General features: G+C 41.0%; 1 protein-coding gene across 1 annotated transcript; it reads left to right on the plus strand.

Annotated features, from left to right (window-relative positions):
- The first annotated feature begins 802 nt into the window (after positions 1-802).
- Positions 803-16,278, plus strand: SULT6B1 (sulfotransferase family 6B member 1). Its single transcript, XM_075862855.1, has 7 exons — positions 803-1,030; positions 3,555-3,664; positions 6,181-6,270; positions 8,353-8,479; positions 8,883-8,977; positions 14,643-14,799; positions 15,918-16,278. The coding sequence occupies exons 1-7, from the start codon at positions 844-846 to the stop codon at positions 16,046-16,048; spliced, it is 897 nt and encodes a 298-aa protein (XP_075718970.1). The 5' UTR covers positions 803-843; the 3' UTR covers positions 16,049-16,278.
- Positions 16,279-22,024: the final 5,746 nt, after the last annotated feature.

A 22,024-nucleotide genomic window follows, 5' to 3' on the forward strand; every position in this document is an offset into this window, starting at 1 on the left:
CTCCAATTAACTTTTTAATCAAGTCCGTTTTTCATCAGAATAATGTCTGGAACTACCCATTTTTTCCCGGTATTTCTGAAGGAAATGCACTATAACCAACATGTGCAATATTTGCCACCCTCCTACCTTAAATAAGGGCCATAATTGACCCCTGTTATTGCACAGAATGAATGACTTCAACAATTTAACTCCTCATTGCTATTATTTTGAACAAGCCCCTTTCAATTACTCAGATGAAGCGGCATGCATGTCCTTATTGTTGGCTCTGTTTTTTTTCTAATACACTAAGGCTGGATTCACACGAGCATGTTCGGTCCGTAATGGACGGAACGTATTTCGGCCGCAAGTCCCGGACCGAACACACTGCAGGGAGCCGGGCTCCTAGCATCATAGTTATGTACGACGCTAGGAGTCCCTGCCTCTCCGTGGAACTACTGTCCCGTACTGAAAACATGATTACAGTACGGGACAGTTGTCCTGCAGCGAGGCAGTGACTCCTAGCATCGTACATAACTATGATGCTAGGAGCCCGGCTCCCTGCAGTGTGTTCGGTCCGGGACTTGCGGCCGAAATACGTTCCGTCCATTACGGACCAAACATGCTCGTGTGAATCCAGCCTTACAAGCCAATTATTTTCTTTGCAGAAATATCACTTCTAACAAAAACATTGATTTATAATGATGTTGGACTACTATTATTTTGAACCTTACTGTACCTCTTCAGAGGTTAAAAGCTGCAGCAACAAGAGGACTGCCTCTTATGCCTGCCCTTTTTAAATCCTCCCCTTTTCCTGTAAACTTAAGTATAGGAGAAACTGTTCTCAGCAGTCCTAGTCACATCACAATGGCAACTCGTAAGGAAATGAGAAAAGCGATTGAAGAAGCCATGAGCACTCCAATGGAGAACATGACGTTCACATACAATGGAGTGATGTATCCATCAGTGACATGTGATGTTGATACATTTAAAGCTATGGAGACGTTTGAGGCACGTGAAGATGATCTGATGCTGGTAGCATATCCCAAGTGTGGTAAGTGCTAAGAAGAATTGTAGTTGATGGCTTAATAACATCAATTATTACTACCTAGACAAAATGATAGTTTTTTTACCGCTCAGACGGTTGTAGATGTAAAGTCTGAAGTGTCCATCAAGGGTTTGACCTTCCCCTCAGCTAGCATGCAGAAAAAACGATCCAAATTTCCACTGGTGTGTATATCTCGCTGGTACTTGTGGTTCCACACAGAAATGAAACTGCAGAAATGCAACTGCTTGCTGTGTATATCCTCGTACTTGATGTTCTAAATCTCCAACAAGGGAGAAAAAGGAGATAGTGCACTACCTTTTGGAAACTGCAAATTTCACGAGTTTATTCCATACTTACAAAAATAGCTGGGGGAAGGTCAAACCCTTGATGGACACTTCAGACTTTACATCTACAACCGTCTGAGCGGTAAAAAACTATAATTTTGTCTCTGTTTTTTTGTGGTGTTGAGGATTTCACCTCTTTTTTACCTGCTCCAGTTGTTCATCTCCTTGTTGAGATATTTCAATGAGTAGAGAGCTGAGTTGCATATTTGGTAATTATTAATACCTTGTAGCATAACACGTGATAATGATTATAAATCTAGACAAATGGTTATATTACTCGGGACTGAGTATTCTTATATCTTTGAAAACTTTTTTTCATAGTCTATACACTGAAATGAGTGCATCTTAACTAAATGAAATACATTATCCATTTTATGTAACTAAGGCTTAATCATTGTATGAATGGAGAGTTATACAACTTTCTAATATACTTTGTGTATTAATTCCTCACCATTCTCAAGATCTCTGTCAAGAAAAGTGAGGCTTGGGCTACGTGGTGACATTGGCCGACAAACAGGTAGCATGGCCAAAGATCGCTGAGTCGCGCAGCCTGCATCACAGGTAATAAAAGCGAATGTGGTCATTCAGTGAGATTTGTGCTATTGCTGATATACTTGGCTCACAGAAGATTATCTAAATTGTGTATCCGCTACTTGGCTTTAGTCTATAGGGATTGCACAAGAATTTTCTTCACAAAAAACAAGCAAAGATCTTGAAAATGGTAAGAAATTGAAGCACAAAGGGGAAAATTCATCAAAGTTTACACCACTTTAGTGGGGTAAAAAAGTTGCACATTTTGGCGAATGCTTGTTTTGCACAAAAGTTTTGTATTTTTAAACTTTTACACCTCTTGACAATTTAAAAAAAAGTAGGCAAGGCTTAGCAGGAGCGGCGGGGCCACCTGTGGTCCAACAAATCTTCTATAATTTATGTTAGTAATTGGCATAAGTTATAGCCTAATCTGCACCAGCTCATAGCGCATGGACAGCCCAAGATGTGACAAATTTATTGTGTGCCTTTTAATAATTTTTTTTGCATCTTACTCCAGCGGCCATCTCTCTAAGGCTGGATTCACATGAACGTGTATTGCGTCCGTGCGGGCCGCGTGGTTTTCACGCGCCACGCACAGACCAATACAAGTCTATGGGGCAGTACAGACAGTCCGTGCTTTTTGCGCAGCATTTGTCCGCTGCGCAAAAAGCACGACACAGTCAATATCTTCGCGTATTTTGTGCATCACGCACCCATTGAAGTCAATGGGTGCGTGAAAACCACGCAGGTCGCACGGAAGCACTTCCGTGCGAACTGCCTGTTTCGCGCACCAGCTGTCAAAAGGATGAATGTAAACAGAAAAGCACCACGTGCTTTTCGGTTTACAAACATCCGAATGGCGTGTCATAATGATGGTGGCTGCGCGAAAAGCACACAGCCGCACATCATATGATGCTGCCTCACGGAGCAGGTAAGTGGCTTTTGCGCAGGCAAAACGCCGCGTGTTTTGCGCGCGCAAAAACGCCACGCACGTCTGAATCAGCCCTAAGACTGGTGTATGAAATGTCTGTCTTGGTAAATCTGGGCCAAAATATATTAGAAAGTTGAGGAACTTTTCATTTACACAATGATTAAAGGGAATGTGTTCAGTTGACAGTAGAACATTCCAACACCACTTTCTGAATATGTCTGGATAGATGCAGGTCACATGACTCTTATACCCAATCACATCTTTTCCGGCAAATACGTCTCATTATGGTAAGCCCTCATGTGATAATGTAGTGCAGCTAATAGTTTCAGTGGTCACTCTTTATCTATTTTTCAATGTAAAATTTTCAGTACTGTTTGTACAGCACTTGTGTTTTCATTGTGTCTACAACGTTTTAGAAAAATTTGTTTACAAAAATAAAGAAGTGAGAGCTTTCAGTAACTGGAGGAAACAATGATGTGAGCACTATATTTTTTGATTATTGACTACTATTTTTAATACAGTCATGTGTACAGAGTCTATACAGGCAAACATGGAATCCATGCTCAGGAGCTGTAGGTAGTCCGTGTGCTGACGTAAAGAGCCACTGTATGGTACTGTATTGGTATAATTGAATATATCATGGGAGTCATGTATTTTTCTTAAGTAAGCCATATAAATTGTTGTGTAAAGATTTTCCATCTGATAATTGTCACATCATTTATAGGATCCAACTGGACGACTTCACTATTAACCAGTATTGTGTATGCAGTTTACAAAAATGAACAATCCTCTATTGTTCCATTGATTGAATTCAAACCTCCCGATAAATTTGAGGTATGTGCAAACTATAAGGGTAAATTGTCTAGGTACAGCTCAATACATTTAAAGGGGCTGTCCAGGATTATAAGATATAGGTAAGCACATTATATTTCTATATGGTTTACTGTGCTAGATGAATACACACACACACACACACACACACACACCAGCAACAGGAAGCGAAGAGACTAATAGAATGAACCGGTCTACATGCCTGACATTGTTTTACAACACTTTAAAGAGTGCATATGTTAAACCACCTCTCATCTAACACAAATGGAACCAGACACTGTTTATTTACAATACCATACAGCACCGTGGGGTGAACTCGAACGATTGTACCACCATTTCACGATGGGCCAGGGAACACACATTTCCGGCCCTCCAATCACTTAGGAGCCAACGGAGCTTGCGCACGTCCACTGGCTCCCCTCCGCAACAGCTGGTCCCCCTGACCAATCTTCATGGTTGCCGTAAATCGTCGGAAGTGAAGAGCAGCTGCACAGCCTGTGTCCCCCCCTTCAGATGAGAAACCCAGTCGCACAGCTTGTGGTTATCTCACCGTGGCTTATGCCTACCGATTCCATGTGTGTAAAGTGCCGTAGTTCTGCCTCAAAAAGTAAGGTTTACTCAACTGCCCTACTTTACTCCACTGCTTACCAATACTTTAAACCATCTTCTACCACCCCTGCAGATCATGCCCGATGTCTGAAATGTCTTTTACAGCCCAAGTCCTTGTGCTGTACCACCAGGCCACCTGACCGTACCACCAATGTCCCACAAATGTATGCCATCTCCTCAGAACAGTCTATTACACCCCAAGTCCAGGTCCTTGGGTTGCATGGCTTGTGTTGCCCTATCATTGGTAATATCTGGGTCCCTTTCACTGCTTCCAGCTTCACTCCTGCACCTCACTCAACTACTTGCCCATCGCCTCATTTAGTGATGCCCCTTTTGTATATGACAGCTATTGTATTATTCTATACTTAATAGCCTCCTTTTTTGGTACCACCAACATCGAGATACTAACAAACCTTCTATTGGTGCTTGATCAAAAGGGGCCCTCCATTCTCCCAAAAGTGATTTCCTGCTACAATTTTTCCCTCCACAACCTCTGGGAACTCCTTGGCTGACAATGTCCTTGGCTGGCACCTTCTATGAAACCTTACAAAATGAAATCCGCCTTTTCCTATCAGGGTAACTCCTAAGCTATAGCCCTGCATTCTGCCTGTGGGTGCCCCAAGCCGCATTTTAAACATGAATGCATGAATTCAGTACCTTTAACATCTCGCCATCAGCCTCTCTACCCTAAACATCAAACATGTCAGAATCAGACTCACTCAGCTTTCGCGCTGCTTTTCCCAGGTGGTCCTATGGTGACTGTCGAACTTGCTTTCACTGCTTACCTCCTATGCTGCGCTTCCTATCCAGCCACGCTGCGCCTGCAATCACAAACATATCCCATGTTCTGATTATTTTGGCAACCCCCAAGGTGTCCCTTTTTCATGTTTAGAAAGTGTGGTCGTCTTGGAATCTTGCTGTTTTTGGAATTTTGTTTTTTACTTCTACTTAGAAAAAAAAAGTTGAATGTAGAAAATGTTGACATTTGAATCACACCTGGCAAACACCATTTTTTTTAATGTATTTATACCAGAAAACTGCATTATATACAAAAGCTGCCCCATTGCACATTAGTATGTTTTAGCTTTATGATTTCTGATTATTTAAGCGTATCTACTGTTATAGGCACGTTTTCTTGCTAAGAGCTGTGCTATGTGCTCTAAACAAATTGTATTTCTCCACCTGCTTCCCCCTCACCTTTTCCTCTCATTTCATTGACATCCTGCTGTTTTCTTTGCATCCAGCCTTAAAAAGTGAGTGAGAATCTGCAGCTACATCCCCTCCTCCTTGTCTAGAATTCGGGAAAGCTACTGATACTGAAAGCCATGATATTTTTATTACTCAATTACACACACGATAGCTTATTCTGAAAATTCACCAAAAATTATTACGCTTTGAACTTTATTTGCTAGACCCATGCAAACCCTATAGGTCTTAGAAAAAAACTTTATTAGAATGTATTTCTCACCTATATGGACTATGAAAGGCAGGTGGCTCTACAGCATGTACTTCATTTTATTTCTAAGGCTGGGTTCACACGACCATGTTACGTCCGTAATGGACGGAACGTATTTCGGCCGGAAGTCCCGGACCGAACACAGTGCAGGGAGCCGGGCTCCTAGCATCATAGTTATGTACGACGCTAGGAGTCCCTGCCTCGCTGCAGGACAACTGTCCCGTACTGAAAACATGATTACAGTACGGGACAGTTGTCCGGCAGTGGGGCAGGGACTCCTAGCATTGTACATAACTATGATGCTAGGAGCCCGGCTCCCTGCACTGTGTTCGGTCCGGGACTTCCGACCGAAATACGTTCCGTCCATTACGGACGTAACATGGTCGTGTGAACCCAGCCTAAGACTTGTTTTAGATGTACAACATAAGTCAAATTAAATTTATTTATTTTTCAGAAGCTAAAACTTGAACCTTCGCCAAGAGTCTTAGGAACACACATGCATTATGATGACATACCTCAATCATTTTTTGACAAGAAAGTAAAGGTGAGCTTAGTCTCTAAAGTTGCATAATGATATAATGTGTGCTACCTACAAATATAACACTGTCAATTTAGGAATGTTTGGGGAAAAAAAACTGTCAATTGTGATATATGACGCATAAAGATACTAAGGGAGTATTCACAGAGTGCGGTCGTATCATGTATTTGCAGCGGTTTTGTGAAAATCCTCACAAAACCGTACCATGTGAATATACCCTGATAGTTCTTTATGAAAATTGATTGGTGCAGGTCTTGACTAAGTCATAGCAACTAATTAACAAGTTTCTGTGTCTGTCTAGAGGTATTTATACAAAGTAAATATCTGTTAGATTCTTAGGTCTTAAGTCTATTTTTCACCTTTCACAAACCGCAATAAAAATAAGGCAATAAATGGTGTAATCAATCTGTGTATTCACATGTGCTGGTTTTGTGGTGTTTCGGCTGTCGCAAAATCCATGCAGTTTACCAAAATTGTGTAAAAAAGACACATCAAAATCGTCAGAGCCACGTGCATGAGACCGAACAACGGTACATAGAGTCCTGTGCAGCTGCATACTATGGAGCGGCAGGGACCCCTTGGTCCATCGCACCATGCTCCATTGGGTGCTTTTTATGTCCCGAGCTATTCTACCCTAGAAGCAAGACACCGTACATATGGCATCTGATAGAGCATGCGACAATTATTTTTTTTGTCTCATTTATAAGGAATCTTACAGAAAAAAAACTCTGTATGAAATCTGAGGCATATGAAGGTGCAGTAAATGGCCCAATCACCGATATGGGTGATCTATAATGGCTCTGTACAAAACAACCCCGGGACTTAACCGCTCAATGCCCGGACACCATGTTTTACCAGGGCTAGAATAGCCCACTATAATGGGCCTCAAAGTCCAGCTGAAGACAACCTCATTTAGAACTGACCTTGGAGCTAAGCACTTGCCACTAAAGTGTAATTTTTATTGTTTGATTTAGATGACTACTCTCTAACTAGACTCAGCACAGCCCTAATAGTGACAATTGTGACGTTATCAGGGCTATGTGTAAAAATGGGTACTAAAATGCACAAGTTGTAATAAAAAAAATGTTTCCAAAGCCCTATCCCTGATGCAATTCCCCTAACTAGGCCATGTTATATATCAAAATAAACAGTAGCCAATAATGGATATGTATTAATGTGTTAAAGTGAAAAGTGGTTAATTGCGGTGTGACCTTTTGGATAAGTTCTGTATAATGGGGCACAGTACAGTATTGCACAGGTGATTATTGTCCCAAACTCTGTTATTAAAATTACTGTAAAAAGAGGTATTCTAGAGGGGAGATCTTTATTCTCAAAATGCATTGAATAAAAAGTAATTGAAAACCTATCTAGATCATTAGTTGTCTTTTTAGGGATGTAATCTTTTGGAGATGTTTCCCTGTATATGATTGATTCCACTTGAGACCACGATACTCTGTTTGCCCACTGGACTGTCTACTGCCTCAAGGGCAAACGCAGGATTTTTAAGGGGGGTTTCCAAATGCATACTTTTGAAACCAAGTTATTTTCAATGCACTCTCTCTACCCTTTGGTTTCAACGCTATGAGTATTGGTCTGCAAGTATTCACCAGCCTAGCCCTTTTTTATTACAAGCTCTAACATATATAAGGCTAGGATAGTGGAGATGTTGGAGATGTGCTGGCCACTACTCGTAGCATAAAAAACAATGTAGATGGTGCAACAAAGTGCTCCCTGTAGATAATGCCCCCCCCTGTGGAGAATGCCACACACTGCCCCCTGTAGATAGTGCCAATGTAGATAGTGCCACAAACTGCCCCCTGTAGATAATGTCGCCTTGCCAGTGATGTCAATTTTATCTCAGTGCTAAGGACATGGATAAAATGAAATCCAGTTGTATGTGAGTTCCTCCAGTGGGATAGCGGGGCTTGAAACTGGAGCGGCAATGATCACAAGGGCGCTCGCAGCTGGTGTCCAGTTGCCCGGAAATGCCCCAGTGACCGAGGCTGGATTTTGGCTGCATTTCAACGACTATGTACAACAAAAAACATTCTTACAGTTTATCAGTGTTATTACTGCTTTGTATAACAGATGCTGGTGGTGTTTCGGAACCCAAAAGATACAGCGGTGTCACTGTTTCACTTCTACAACAACAACCCAATCCTTCCCAGCTACAATAGCTGGGATGATTTTTTCCCAGACTTCATGGCTGGAAAAGGTACTGTATTTTTTTTTTAACATCCTATTACTGATGATAAAACCTAAAAAGACAAAGGCAGGGTTTCACAAAATATTAGATTTAACATTTATTATATAGTCGTCATTTCCCAATAATTATTGAACAAAGCTTAAACAATATAACATTCTAAATACCTAATATTCGCTTCACTTGTTACTTACTGAGTAGGAAGTGCGACTGATTTAATGATTTTTTTTACAGATCTGACAATATTTGGGAGTAAAAATGGGCAATGTCTTTATATTAAATATAATTTAAGCCTAGAAATATGTAAACTGCATTCATTTTGAGCAAGTTTCCACCATTTTTCAGTTCACGTATCTGGACATTTTTACTAAGAGACTTCTGAATCCTAGATTTCTCACTTGTTTGATCTTTTTAGTTGTCTGGGGATCCTATTTTGATCAGGCAGTTGCTTGGAACAAACATCTTAATGAAGACACAGTTTTGTTGATGACATTTGAAGATATGAAAAATGTAAGTAGACTTTTACTCTGGTAACTCATTTTGTATTTTATTTTTGGGTTTTGAAACCACATCCGTCTCCAGCTGCTGAACCAGTCTTGGCTTCTAGGACCCATCCTATATATTTGCAGTATTCAATCTTTGTTTCATGTGCTATGTATTCGTGTGATTGTTCCCAACTGCCCTTACTTCCCCCATCTTGTGTAGTTTGTCCATGTGATTGTATCTAGCCCAGTCCCAGTGCTCCCGTGTTCCCCTTCCCGTGTTCCCCTTCCTGTCTTACCTTGCCTGTTCCAGGTTTCCTTCTCTTGTTGCGCTACTGGTCCAAAAAAAATTTTTTTCTAACTTTTGTATCCGATTTCTTTGTCCTATGTTATTGACCTAGATTGTGTCCCCTTGCTTTTACAAACTGATTTGTACTTTATTACTTCTCAAGCTGCACACCATCGCTTGTCCAATTTTTATCTTTCCATTACTACATTGCCTATCAATTGCCACATCAATGCCGTTACAGCTCAGGTTCTCAATTGCTTGGGACAACCTTATGTCTTCACTGACTTGCTTTTATGACTGTAAGGACTTCTAAGAATAATGCAGTAAGATTTCACATACCAATTACCATTAGAAACTTCTCAACTGGGTTCCCTAAGGGTATGTTCACACGCTGAGCCAAAAACGTCTGAAAATACGGAGCTGTTTTCAAGGGAAAACAGCACCTGATTTTCAGAAGTTTTTTGAGCAACTCACGTTTTTCGCGCCGTTTTTCCGGCCGTTTTTGGAGCTGTTTTCAATAGAGTCTATGAGAAAACGGCTCCAAAAACGTCCCAAGAAGTGCCCTGCACTTCTTTTGACGAGGCTGTAATTTTACGCGTCGTCTTTTGACAGCTGTCAAACAACGACGCGTAAATTACAGGTCGTCGGCACAGTACGTCGGCAAACCCATTCAAATGAATAGGCAGATGTTTGCCGACGTATTGGAGCCGTATTTTCAGGCGTAAATCGAGGCATAATACGCCTCGTTTACGCCTGAAAATAGGTCGTGTGAACCCAGCCTTACTCCAATCTTGCTGTTGGCAATTTACTGCACCTTTTAAAAATATTAATATTATATCGTATTTTGGTAATCAAATTAGAACAGAATTATGGAAATATAATTAAAAGTATACTTGTTCCACAAGCCGTATTATAGAGTTATTCTACCCATGAAGCATTGCTTCTAGGGGAGAATACAGTAAATTTAAGCTCCTGTGCCCTAATGCAATTTGTGTATCTGAACCCCAATCATGTGCCATTTATAATAGTGGTGTCCTATTTGTGGCAGAGGGGCCGTTGGGACTTTTTATGTACCTCTGCATCCTTTATAGCTACACTCTTAATTATTTTCTTCCTATTATGTGAATTAGATTTCTGTGCATTTATTTCTTGGTAAGCTGGGGTAGGCTTGTACCTATGAAGGTACAGCACAGCAGCCTGAGCTTATAATGAGGTGGGATGAATTTCCGACCACTCCAGACTCTCTGTAGGCACTGTAACTAAGCTGAGCAGAGAATAGCTAAAAAGCAACCAAACGGCATGCACTGAGGTAAATAAATTGAACAGAAACATTTACCATAGGCACCAATTTAATTTAGAAGTTTATAACTGGATATTCGCTTTCAAGGGGTTTTCCGGTTTAAGCAAATTATGTTGTTTTTTTATAATTAAAAAATTTACAAGTTTTAAATATACTTTCAGTATTAAAAATTTAATTAAGATCTCTGCTTGTTATTTGGTAGGAACTGTCATTATTTACTTCTAGTGGATATAATGTTTTCCATGGTCATGTGATGGACACACAGGTGTGTGAGCTGTGCACCTGTGTGTCCATCACATGACCATGGATAGAATTTTATCCACTGGAAGTAAACAATGAATGTTTGAAAGTAGAGATCTTGAAAACTGTAAGGAATTAATGCAGAAATTATATTGGAAATTTATATAACTTAATTATACTAAAAATAACATTTGTTTAAACTTCAAAACACCTTTTAAGTAGAGGGTAGGCTGAAAATGAATTTCAGGAAAAAATGTAAATAAAATTTCTACTGCACTTTTCCTGGATATAAAGGACAGTCGAAAATCTTCACTAGTGACACCCAGGCTGCCAGTCAATATTCAGATGACACTATACAAACAATGGATAAATAAATGCACAATTTATTATAACTGCTAGACAGCATGCATAAGTAATGGTAGGACTTAGTATTGGACATGAAGAGGAAGCAAAATGCTTGACACTGCTTAGATGAAATATTCAGTCATCCAATTTGAACATGTTTTCTTTTAAATACCTATCTGTCAATGTTGTTGACATGGTGTGAAAAATGCCTACAACTTTAATAGAGGACAGGTGACAGGAAACATTCAAGATTGTATCATCTACAAAAAAAAAAGTCTTACTGCTGACCAAATTAAAACTTAACTCTAATTTCAAATACATTTTTCTGTCATCTAACACATTGCATCAAGCTGCTGTGAGTTTTCCGATCAAATTCACTTTGCATATGTTCGGATAGACTTCCTTTGTTTCAACAGATCAAATAAACATTGCAATAGCACTCTGCAAGCGTAAATATCACCAAACACTGTATATCATTTATTTTAAATTTCATTACTGCTATTTTTACTAAACGTATAAATGTGAGGTTCTAAGTGCACATTTTGATCAAACTGTATGAACCCAACTGCAATGACAAGGCGACCTCTGTGGGTAACTAATCTAAACAGACACCTCTCTCCTGGCCCTAGATCTACAGAATGAACTCAGGATAGGTAGGAACCAGCTTCACTCTAATTAAAAACTATGTTGGGTAGAATTGGAGGAGTGGACAACCAAAATGGATTTCGTCACCACCCCACGTGTTTAACACAAAATCCAAAATTTCAGCACATCCTAACAATTACATAAATGTGCAGGTGCATGTGTGCTGTTACTGCAAACAATACAAAACATATGATTCTTCTGTGAATGTAGGCTTCCTCAAATCCTTCTGTCTCTTCATATAATCCCAGACAGACTCAATGATGTTGAGATCAGGGCTCTGTGGGGGCCATATAATCACTTATTTACGCTGAAGATAGTTCTAAATGACATTGGCTGTATGTTTGGGGACATTCTCCTACTTCAGAGTAAATTTGGAGCCAATTAAACGCCTCCCTTATGGTATGGCATGATCGGTAACTATCTGCCTGTATTTCTTAGCATTGAGAACACTATTAATTCTGACCAAATCCCCCAACTCCATTTGCTGAAATGCAGCCCCAAACTTGCAAGAAACCTCCACCATGCTTATTGTACCGCTCTCCAGCCCTTTGGCAAACAAACTGCCTTCTGATACAGCCAAATATTTCACATTTTGAATAATAAGTCCAGAGCACCTGCTACCATTCTTCTACACCCAGTTCCTATGTTTTCGTGCATAGTTGAGTCGCTTGGCCTCGTTTCCACATTGAAGATATGGCTTTTTGACCACAATTCTTCCATGAATACAACTTCGGGCCAGACTTCTCTGAACAATAGATGGATGTACCTGGGTCCCACTGGTTTCTGCCAGTTCTGAGCTGATGGCACTGCTGGACAGCTTCTGATTTTAGAAGGGAAGTAAGCATGATGTGTCTTTGATCTGCTGCACTGCCTCCTTGACTGATCACTGTGTATACGGTCCTCAATTTTGTCTGTATCTTTGTGCTTCTTCAAAAGAGCTTGAACAGCACATCTTGAAACCGTAGTCTGCTTTGACGTTTTTTCCTGGGAGAAACCTTGCCGATGCGGTTTAACTATCTTGCGGTATAACTTCATGCTGTGACATGAAACTGTGTTACGCAACCTCAGATTTGTAGCAGAGTTTGACTGTTCCTCACCAAGTTTTACGCCTCCTACACCGCTATTTCTGTTAGGTTGGGTTCACACGACCTATTTTCAGGCGTAAACGAGGCGTATTATGCCTCGTTTTACGCCTGAAAATAGGGCTACAATACGTCGGCAAACATCTGCCCATTCATTTGAATGGGTTTGCCGATGTATTGTGCAGACGACCTGTAATTTACGCGTCGTCGTTTGACAGCTATCAAACGACGACGCGTAAATGGACTGCCTCGGCAAAGAAGTGCAGGGCACTTCTTTGCCACGTAATTTGAGCTGTTCTTCATTGAACTCAATGAAGCACAGCTCAAGATTTACGAGCGTCTCAGACGGCTCGCAAAATGCGAGGAGGAGCATTTACGTGTGAAACGAGGCAGCTGTTAACAGTCTGTCTTTTCACACGTAAATGCCTCTCATCGTGTGAACATACCCTTAGGGTATGTGCACACGAGAAGTGGCTTTTACGTCTGAAAAGACAGACTGTTTTCAGGAGAAAACAGCTGCGTCGTTTCAGACGTAAAAGCTCCTCCTCGCATTATGCAAGGCGTCTTTGACGCTCGTAAATCTTGAGCTGCTCTTCATTGACTTCAATGAAGAACGGCTCAAATTACGTTGCAAAGAAGTGTCCTGCACTTCTTTGCCGAGGCAGTCATTTTACGCGTCGTCGTTTGACAGATGACAGGTCGTCTGCACAGTACGTCGGCAAACTCATTCAAATGAATGGGCAGATGTTTGCCGATGTATTGTAGCCCGATTTTCAGACGTAAAATGAGGCATAATACGCCTCGTTTACGTCTGAAAATAGGTCGTGTGAATCCAGCCTTACAGTTAATGAATGTGTTTCAACGTACATATGAAAGTGATGACCATTAAGACATTTTTGGTATAATTGATATCTTACACCTGACTATAATCCTACATAATCCATAACTTTGCCTTCAAAACAGCATCAATTCTTCTAGGTATACTTGCACAAATGGTGGTCACACCAAATATTGATTGATTTACATTTCTCTTCTGTTCGTGCACTTAGTTTTATTTTATCAATTAACAAAATACAAACACCTCTATTTTTTTTAAAGCATTCTTACTTTGCAGTATTTTTCCACAACTGCCTAAAGCTTTTTCACAGGTGTGTGTGTGTGTATATATATATATATATATGTATATATATATGTATATGTGTGTATGTCATTTTATTAGGATGTGCTGACCAACTTTGTGTTTTGTCTCCTTCTCCACAGATGTAATTTCTGTATTGGTGACCACTCTTTTGTTTTTTGTTTTTTTACACATGAAATATATAGAATAGCTGTGGACACCAGTAGTTATTCTGTGAAACAGTGAATGGATTCAGTAAAGAAATAGCAGGATGGTAACCTGTCATTGCATAAACTCAGAGGACAGGCACCGAAGATAGGGAGAAGAAAGGTCAGAACAAAACCATGTAGATATGTGGCATAGGGTTAGGGTCTTTATATTATTGGAAAATACTCTGCAGTAAATTCCAGTTAGATGTGAAGGGGCTTCTGTGAGATTTTACAAAGCTCTTATTCATTTGAATAAGGCAGTATGAAGCCAAAGGGACTGTGTGTCACCATACAGGTTGAAAATGTTACTATTAGAAAACATCTGATATTCAAACTAGAATTGAGTATTGGTTGCTTTTACCTTGAATTTACTGATTTGCCTCCCTGAGAATTAATTAAAAAAAAGGTTATTAAGAAGGCGGCTTTATTCTAGTAGCAACCTGAATAAAATCTACTGTGTTCATAGGACCTGGAATGGTCAGTTAAAAAGATGTCTGAATTCTATGGAGTTTCAGTTACTGAAGATCAAGTGAAGCAAATTGCAGAAAAAGGAACATTTAAATCCATGAAAGAGAATTCTGGGAAAACTCATGGTGATATCGGACATATTTTTTTTAGAAAAGGTAAGAATTACAACTGCTATTTGTGTCCCATAAAATGACTTGAATTGCATTATGTTAACATTGCGCAATACCCCAAAATATGCAATTTATTGACATTAATGGTCTGATGTATGCATGATACAAGACATATGCTATGTTAACAGTAGACCATATGTTCTGGAAGTACAGAAAATAATTATGCCCTGTGTAAGATTTTACATCTCATGCACATGGCATAGCTTTCGTAGTATGGAACACACCATCTTATGTATGAATCCCATAGAAAGATTTTCCATAAGAAATCAGAGGCACACAGAGGTACAGTATAGACTTTTTAGGGTGGCTCTGTATAACTTGGAGGTTGCAAAGAGCCATAATATGCATAAAAGAATAAGAATTATTCACTGCTGAAGAAGTGGGATAGCATATATTCCCTGGTGGCCCCATGAGATATTGTGAATGACATGGTAATGTGGTAGAATATCATTCGCTCACACTAAACCTAATAGGATTTCATCCACTATATGGTGACCGAGAGCGATAGTGTCTACTCATTGGGCAAGCACACTGGAGACCCAGTAAATAAGCATAACGTCCCCAAATAATTGGCGATCCAATGAATAATGTTAATTTTTTGGTGTCAATATGTTCACTTTGGCTCCATGCTGTTACAAAGCTCTTAGAAGTTTATGAGGTCATATAAGCCATGTTCCTTCTTCCACATGCATGAAGGATCATATTACTTACTTATCAAAGGGTGTTCACATTTGACGTAAATTTTGTGCCAATATTTGCTGAATGTTGAGTAAATCAGATAATAGTGGCAATGTTTTAATAGAAATGGCAGGGGAGTTATTTGGCGGTTGTCCTAGAATTAAATTTGCTTAAACTGGGACAGATTGGAAAGCGGCACATAAAATAAACATGCAGGAGATACATTAGTTTCCATTGTATAATAGGTGAACTATACATACTATATGGCATATGTGGTGTTTGTGCTGTTGTGCCTATAGTATAAGAGTATGAAGATGACCCTGACTGTCACCAACTATTCACAAGTTTCATGCAATTAAAGTAATTTAGTTTCAGACCCTAAACTACACTATTCATTTTTAACTTTTTTTTTTTTTTTTCCTTAGGAGATGTTGGAGACTGGAAAAATCACTTTTCAGAAGCTCAAAGTCAAGAAGTGGATGCAAAATTTGAAGCGTGTTTAGCAGGAACCAAACTTGGAGAAATGTTGAAGTATAATGTCTATTGTAAATGGTGAATTTGTAGTGTAATGCAATAACTTTATATCAATGGGAAATACATTGTGCTGTTCACATGAGGCGTATTTTTATGCAGCTGAATTAAAAAAACGCCTTGGAAAAAAAAGCCTCGTATAAAGAAGTAGTATGTCACTTCTTGACACAATTTTGGAGATGATTTTTCAATGATACTATGAAAAACGCCTCAGAAAAAGCTTCAAATAAAAAAAAGCTTTATTTTCAGCTTCAAAAACGCTTTGAAATTGGCATGCTAATGTTATATGAATAATAAAGGGCTATTCCTAACTTAGACATTCATGGCATATCCACAGGATATCAACCAAAGTACCATTACATTTCCGGCGGGAGTCAGTATTACAGCTGGAACGGCCAGGATCAAAGCTAGCTCCAATCCAGCTGAATAACCCCTTAGATGCCGTGGTAAACAGTGACCGTGGCATCTAAGTGGTTTGTAGCCCATCGGCACCATATATATCACCATAATCATATCTACCTGAGCCATAACTAAGTTATAGCGCATAGTGAATGAAAAAAACAAACATATTGCGCACTGAAATGGCACATCAGTAGAAAAATTGCAATTTTCACTTTTCATCATGCGCTGCTCATTTATTTCTAGAAAACACCTGTGGGGTCTAAATGCTCACTACACCCCTTAAAAAAATGGCTTTTACGTTTAGTTTTTTTCCAAAATGAGGTCACTTCGAATATTTCACATTAGAGCCCTGCAATTGTGCGCCAATGCTGTGTAAACTGACAAATTAGACCTCAAATGCGCATGGTACTCTTTCAATCCTGAGCCCTGTCGTATGTTCATTCAAAAGGTTGGGGCCACATGTAGGGTGTGTAGGGTGTTTCTAAAACCAGGAAGCACAGCATAATAATTACAAATCTGTATTTTCACAGTGGAATAAGCAGAGCTTAACATATTGGGTACCGAAATGGCATATCCATGGAAACAACAAACAGACCGCAAACAGATATCTTGAAGTGGAGAGGAATTGAAACACAAAGTATATTAGAAAGTTGTAGAACTTTATACAGTGACACCCTAGAAATATCCGCTTTACAGTGATTAGACTTTAGCATACATTCTAGCAGCTGAAATTTGAACCTTGCCCAAGGAGTTAACAAAATGTTGGCTGGTACTAATGGCAATAGTGTTGTCACAGCACAAAGTTCACACGTAGTGAGGCAAGAGATAAGCCAGTTTATGAGAAAACAAGCAGAAATATTACATACAGAATACAAGTTACAATAGTTAGACGTATATGGCAGAAAGTATGTGAACACCCCCACTAAATTTATTTCAGGTGTTTCGGCCACACCTTTTGCAAACAGGTGCATAAAATCAAGCACACTGTCATGCAATATTCATAGACAAACATTGCTAGTAATATGCGTCATAATAAAGACTACGGTGACTTTAAATGTGGCATTGGCATAAGATGTCACCTTTCAATCAATTCCGTTGAAAATTCTGTTGTGCCAGATCTGCCCTGGTCACCTGTAAATGCTATTATTGTGAAATGGAAGCGTCTAGGAGTAACAGTAGCTCAACCATGAAGCGGAAGATCACAAAAGCTCACCGCTGGGAACCGCCAAGTGCTGAGGCGCATGGCATGTAAAAATTGCCTATCCTCTGTTGCATCACTCACTGCAGAGTTTTAAACTACTCCTGAAAGTGGCATTGGAACAAGAACTATACGTCAGGTGCTTCATGAAATGGTTTTCCATGGTCGAGCCCCTGCAGACAAGCCTAAGATCACCATGCACAATGCCAAGCGTCGGCTGGAGTGGTGTAAAGCACGCCACTGGAGCAGTGGATATATGATGATTTTCAGGGTTTGTGCTAGGCACCTTCTTTTGGCCATATAGTGTAACTTGGCTTTATACTACTATATTAATATCTAAGTGATGACCTGGAAGACTGTCTTTCATAGTCCACATTCACGAAACCCATTTGGTGCAAAAAAATTACAGAAAATCGGCTCCAAAATTTAGCCCGTTCACTTGATCTACGAGATGTGTGGCTGTCTCTGATAACAGATGATCGCTGGTGGTATTTGCAGCTGTACCTGCAGTTATTAACTGGTTGCCGGGGTGGCATGCTTGTCCGAAGGGAATGTCCAGTTTGGACAAACCCTTTAAAATGTTATTCCACTACAGACATTTAACAGTTTCAGTCCAAATAAAGCAGTGGTTGCCAACCAGGGGTGTCACGACACTCATCCACTGCAAAAAAAAAAAAATCAATAAAAAGTTTTTTGCTACAAGCTCCGCCCCCCGACGTTGTAGCAGATTTGACGCGCGGACGTCTGTTACGAGTACCGCCCACCGCTTCCCACTAGAAGCCTGACGGGGGAGAGGAGCCATGCTGTGCAGGGTAAGTCTTTTTTTTTTCTTCAGGCCTCATGCACACGAACGTAAAAACACCCGTAATTACGGCCCGTAATCTTCTATTGGCCACGGTGCCTGTGCCGTTGAAAAATATGGAACAATATAATAACGGCATGGGCAGTCCCATAGAAGTCTATGGGGCTCCCGTAATTACGGGTGGCTATGTGTGTGCACCCGTAATTACGGGAGCGTTGCTAGGCGACGTCAGGGGATAGTCACTGTCCAGGGTGCTGAAAGAGTTAACTGATCAGCAGTAACTCTTTCAGCACCCGGGACAGTGACTACCGCTGGAGTTAATAGTATTAAAAGTTAACTTACCCAGAACTCCCTGCTTCTTCCTCCAGTCCGGTCTCCCGGGATGACATTTCATCCCATGTGACCGCTGCAGCCAATCACAGGCCAGTCACAGGCTGCAGCGGTCACATGGACTACCGCGTCATCCAGGGAGGTCTGACTGGATGTCAAAAGAGGGACGCGTCACCAAGACAACGGTACGTATGAACTTCTTTTACATTCAATCGCTGCGGAAACTCTGCCCGAAACGACTGCCCCTTCTCTCTTTTTAGCACTGATAGAGAGAAGGGGCTGCCGATTAGTGCAGAGAAAACGGGTCCATAAATATTGGTGGAATACGTGTCGAATATGTGTGACAAAGGACCCTTATTTACGCCAGTATTACGGGAGGAAAAAAATAAGTTTGTGTGCATGAGGCCTTAGTTTGTTAGCAATTGTGTGAGAAATGGAGCCAGGGGAATGCCGGAAGTTTTAGTCCTCCCCTCTTATACCTTCTCCCTGTAATGTCCTCTGATATCCCATAATAACAACAGTCTGGACATGCTGGGAGTTGTAGTTCTGTCCTCTTATACCGCCTCCCTGTAATGTCCTCTGATATCCCATAATAACAGTCCGGACATGCTGGGAGTTGTAGTTCTCTCTTCTTATACCTCCTCCCTGTAATGTCCTCTGATATCCCATAATAACATCCTGGACATGCTGGGAGTTGTAGTCTTCTCCTCTTATACCTCCTCCCTGTAATATCCTCTGATATCCCATAATAACATCCTCGACATGCTGGTAGTTGTAGTTCTCTCTTCTTATACCTCCTCCCTGTAATGTCCTCTGATATCCCATAATAACAGTCTGGACATGCTGGTAGTTGTAGTCCTCTCCTCTTATACCTCCTCCCTGTAATGTCCTCTGATATCCCATAATAACAGCCTGGACATGCTGGAAGTTGTAGTCCTCTCCTCTTATACCTCCTCCCTGTAATGTCCTATGATATCCCATAATAACAGTCTAGACAGGCTGGTAGTTGTAGTTCTCTCCTCTTATACCTCCTCCCTGTAATGTCCTCTGATATCCCTTAATAACAGCTCGGACATGCTGGGAGTTGTAGTTCTCTCCTCTTATACCTCCTCCCTGTAATGTCCTCTGATATCCCATAATAACAGCCTGGACATGCTGGTAGTTGTAGTTCTCTCCTCTTATACCTCCTCCCTGTAATGTCCTCTGATATCCCATAATAACAGTCTGGACATGCTGGGAGTTGTAGTCCTCTACAATTATACCTCCTCCCTGTAATGTCCTCTGATATCCCATAATAACAGTCTGGACATGCTGGGAGTTGTAGTCCTCTACAATTATACCTCCTCCTGTAATGTCCTCTGATATCACATAACAGTCTGGACATGCTGGAAGTTGTAGTCCTCTCCTCTTATACCTCCTCCCTGTAATGTCCCCTGATATCCCATAATAACATCCTGGATATGCTGGTAGTTGTAGTTCTCTCCTCTTATACCTCCTCCCTGTAATGTCCTCTGATATCCCATAATAACAGTCTGGATATGCTGGTAGTTGTAGTTCTCTCCTCTTATACCTCCTCCCTGTAATGTCCTCTGATATCCCATAATAACAGTCTGGATATGCTGGTAGTTGTAGTTCTGTCCTCTTATACCTCCTCCCTGTAATGTCCTCTGATATCCCATAATAACATCCTGGATATGCTGGTAGTTGTAGTTCTGTCCTCTTATACCTCCTCGCTGTAATGTCCTCTGATATCACATAACATCCTGGACATGCTGGAAGTTGTAGTTCTCTCCTCTTCTACCTCCTCCTCCTGTAAACTTTCTCTGATATCACATAACATCCTGGACATGCTGGGAATTGTAGTTCTCTCTTATATCTCCTCCCTGTAATGTCCATTGATATCACATAATAATAACCTGGACATGCTGGGAGTTGTTGATCTTATACCTCCTTATTTTCCTTATTTATTCCTTCCCCAGGAGTAAGCACACTTTCTCTCTGTGATGGTCACTTTACTAGAGGGGCAGATGGTCACTTTACTAGAGGGGCTGAGGCTGATGGTCACTTTACTGGAGGGGGCTTATGGTTTCTTTACTGAGGGGTCATTATACTGTGAGTGAGGGGCTGATGGTCATTACTGTGAGTGGGGAGCTGATGGTCATTACTGTGAGTTGGGAGCTGATGGTCATTACTGTGAGTGGGGGGCTGATGGTCATTACTGTGAGTGGGGAGCTGATGGTCATTACTGTGAGTTGGGAGCTGATGGTCATTACTGTGAGTGGGGAGCTAATGGTCATTACTGTGAGTGGGGGGCTGATGGTCATTACTGTGAGTGGGGGGCTGATGGTCATTTTACTGTGAGTGGGGGGCTGATGGTCATTTTACTGTGAGTGGGGGGCTGATGGTCATTTTACTGTGAGTGGGGGCTGATGGTCATTACTGTGAGTGGGGGGCTGATGGTCGTTTTACTGTGAGTGGGGGGCTGATGGTCATTTTACTGTGAGTGGGGGGCTGATGGTCATTTTACTGTGAGTGGGGGGCTGATGGTCATTACTGTGAGTGGGGAGCTGATGGTCATTACTGTGAGTGGGGAGCTGATTGTCATTTACTGTGAGTGGGGGGATGATGGTCATTACTGTGAGTGGGGAGCTGATGGTCATTTACTGTGAGTGGGGGGCTGATGGTCATTTTACTGTGAGTGGGGGGCTGATGGTCATTTTACTGTGAGTGGGGGCTGATGGTCATTTTACTGTGAGTGGGAGGCTGATGGTCATTTTACTGTGAGTTGGGGGGCTGATGGTCATTTTACTGTAAGTTGGGGGCTGATGGTCTTCGAGTGGTTTCTGCCTCTGACCACCCATTGAAATTAATAGGAAGCAGAAAAAACCTGCGGCGCTCGTTTGGTGCTTTTTTGTCTGCGGTTTTTGCATTCGCTCCAACGGCTTAAAAAAAATGAGGGCAAAAAACACTGCAAAAAAAAAAAGTCAAACAACGCTCAACTCAATTCAAAATCTGCCTCAAAATTCCTAAAGGAATTTTGAGGCCGATATTTAGTTTCTGTCTTACAAAAAAAACGCTGTGTGAACATACCCTAAGGGTATGTGCACACGAGAACTGGCTTTTACGTCTGAAAAGACAGACTGTTTTCAGGAGAAAACAGCTGCGTCGTTTCAGACGTAAAAGCTCCTCCTCGCATTATGCGAGGCGTCTTTGACGGCCGATCATTTGAGCTGTTCTTCATTGAATTCAATGAAGAACGGCTCAAAATA

This window comes from Rhinoderma darwinii, chromosome 4 (genome assembly GCF_050947455.1).
Source record: "Rhinoderma darwinii isolate aRhiDar2 chromosome 4, aRhiDar2.hap1, whole genome shotgun sequence".
NCBI classification, from domain to species: domain Eukaryota; kingdom Metazoa; phylum Chordata; class Amphibia; order Anura; family Rhinodermatidae; genus Rhinoderma; species Rhinoderma darwinii.

Excerpts from the sequence above, each read along its gene's own strand:
- SULT6B1 (XM_075862855.1), top strand. The coding sequence starts at position 844 with ATGGCAACTCGTAAGGAAATGAGAAAAGCGATTGAAGAAGCCATGAGC. Across the intron at positions 3,665-6,180 it reads AACCTCCCGATAAATTTGAG|AAGCTAAAACTTGAACCTTC; the intron begins GTATGTGCAAAC and ends TTTATTTTTCAG. Across the intron at positions 8,978-14,642 it reads CATTTGAAGATATGAAAAAT|GACCTGGAATGGTCAGTTAA; the intron begins GTAAGTAGACTT and ends CTGTGTTCATAG.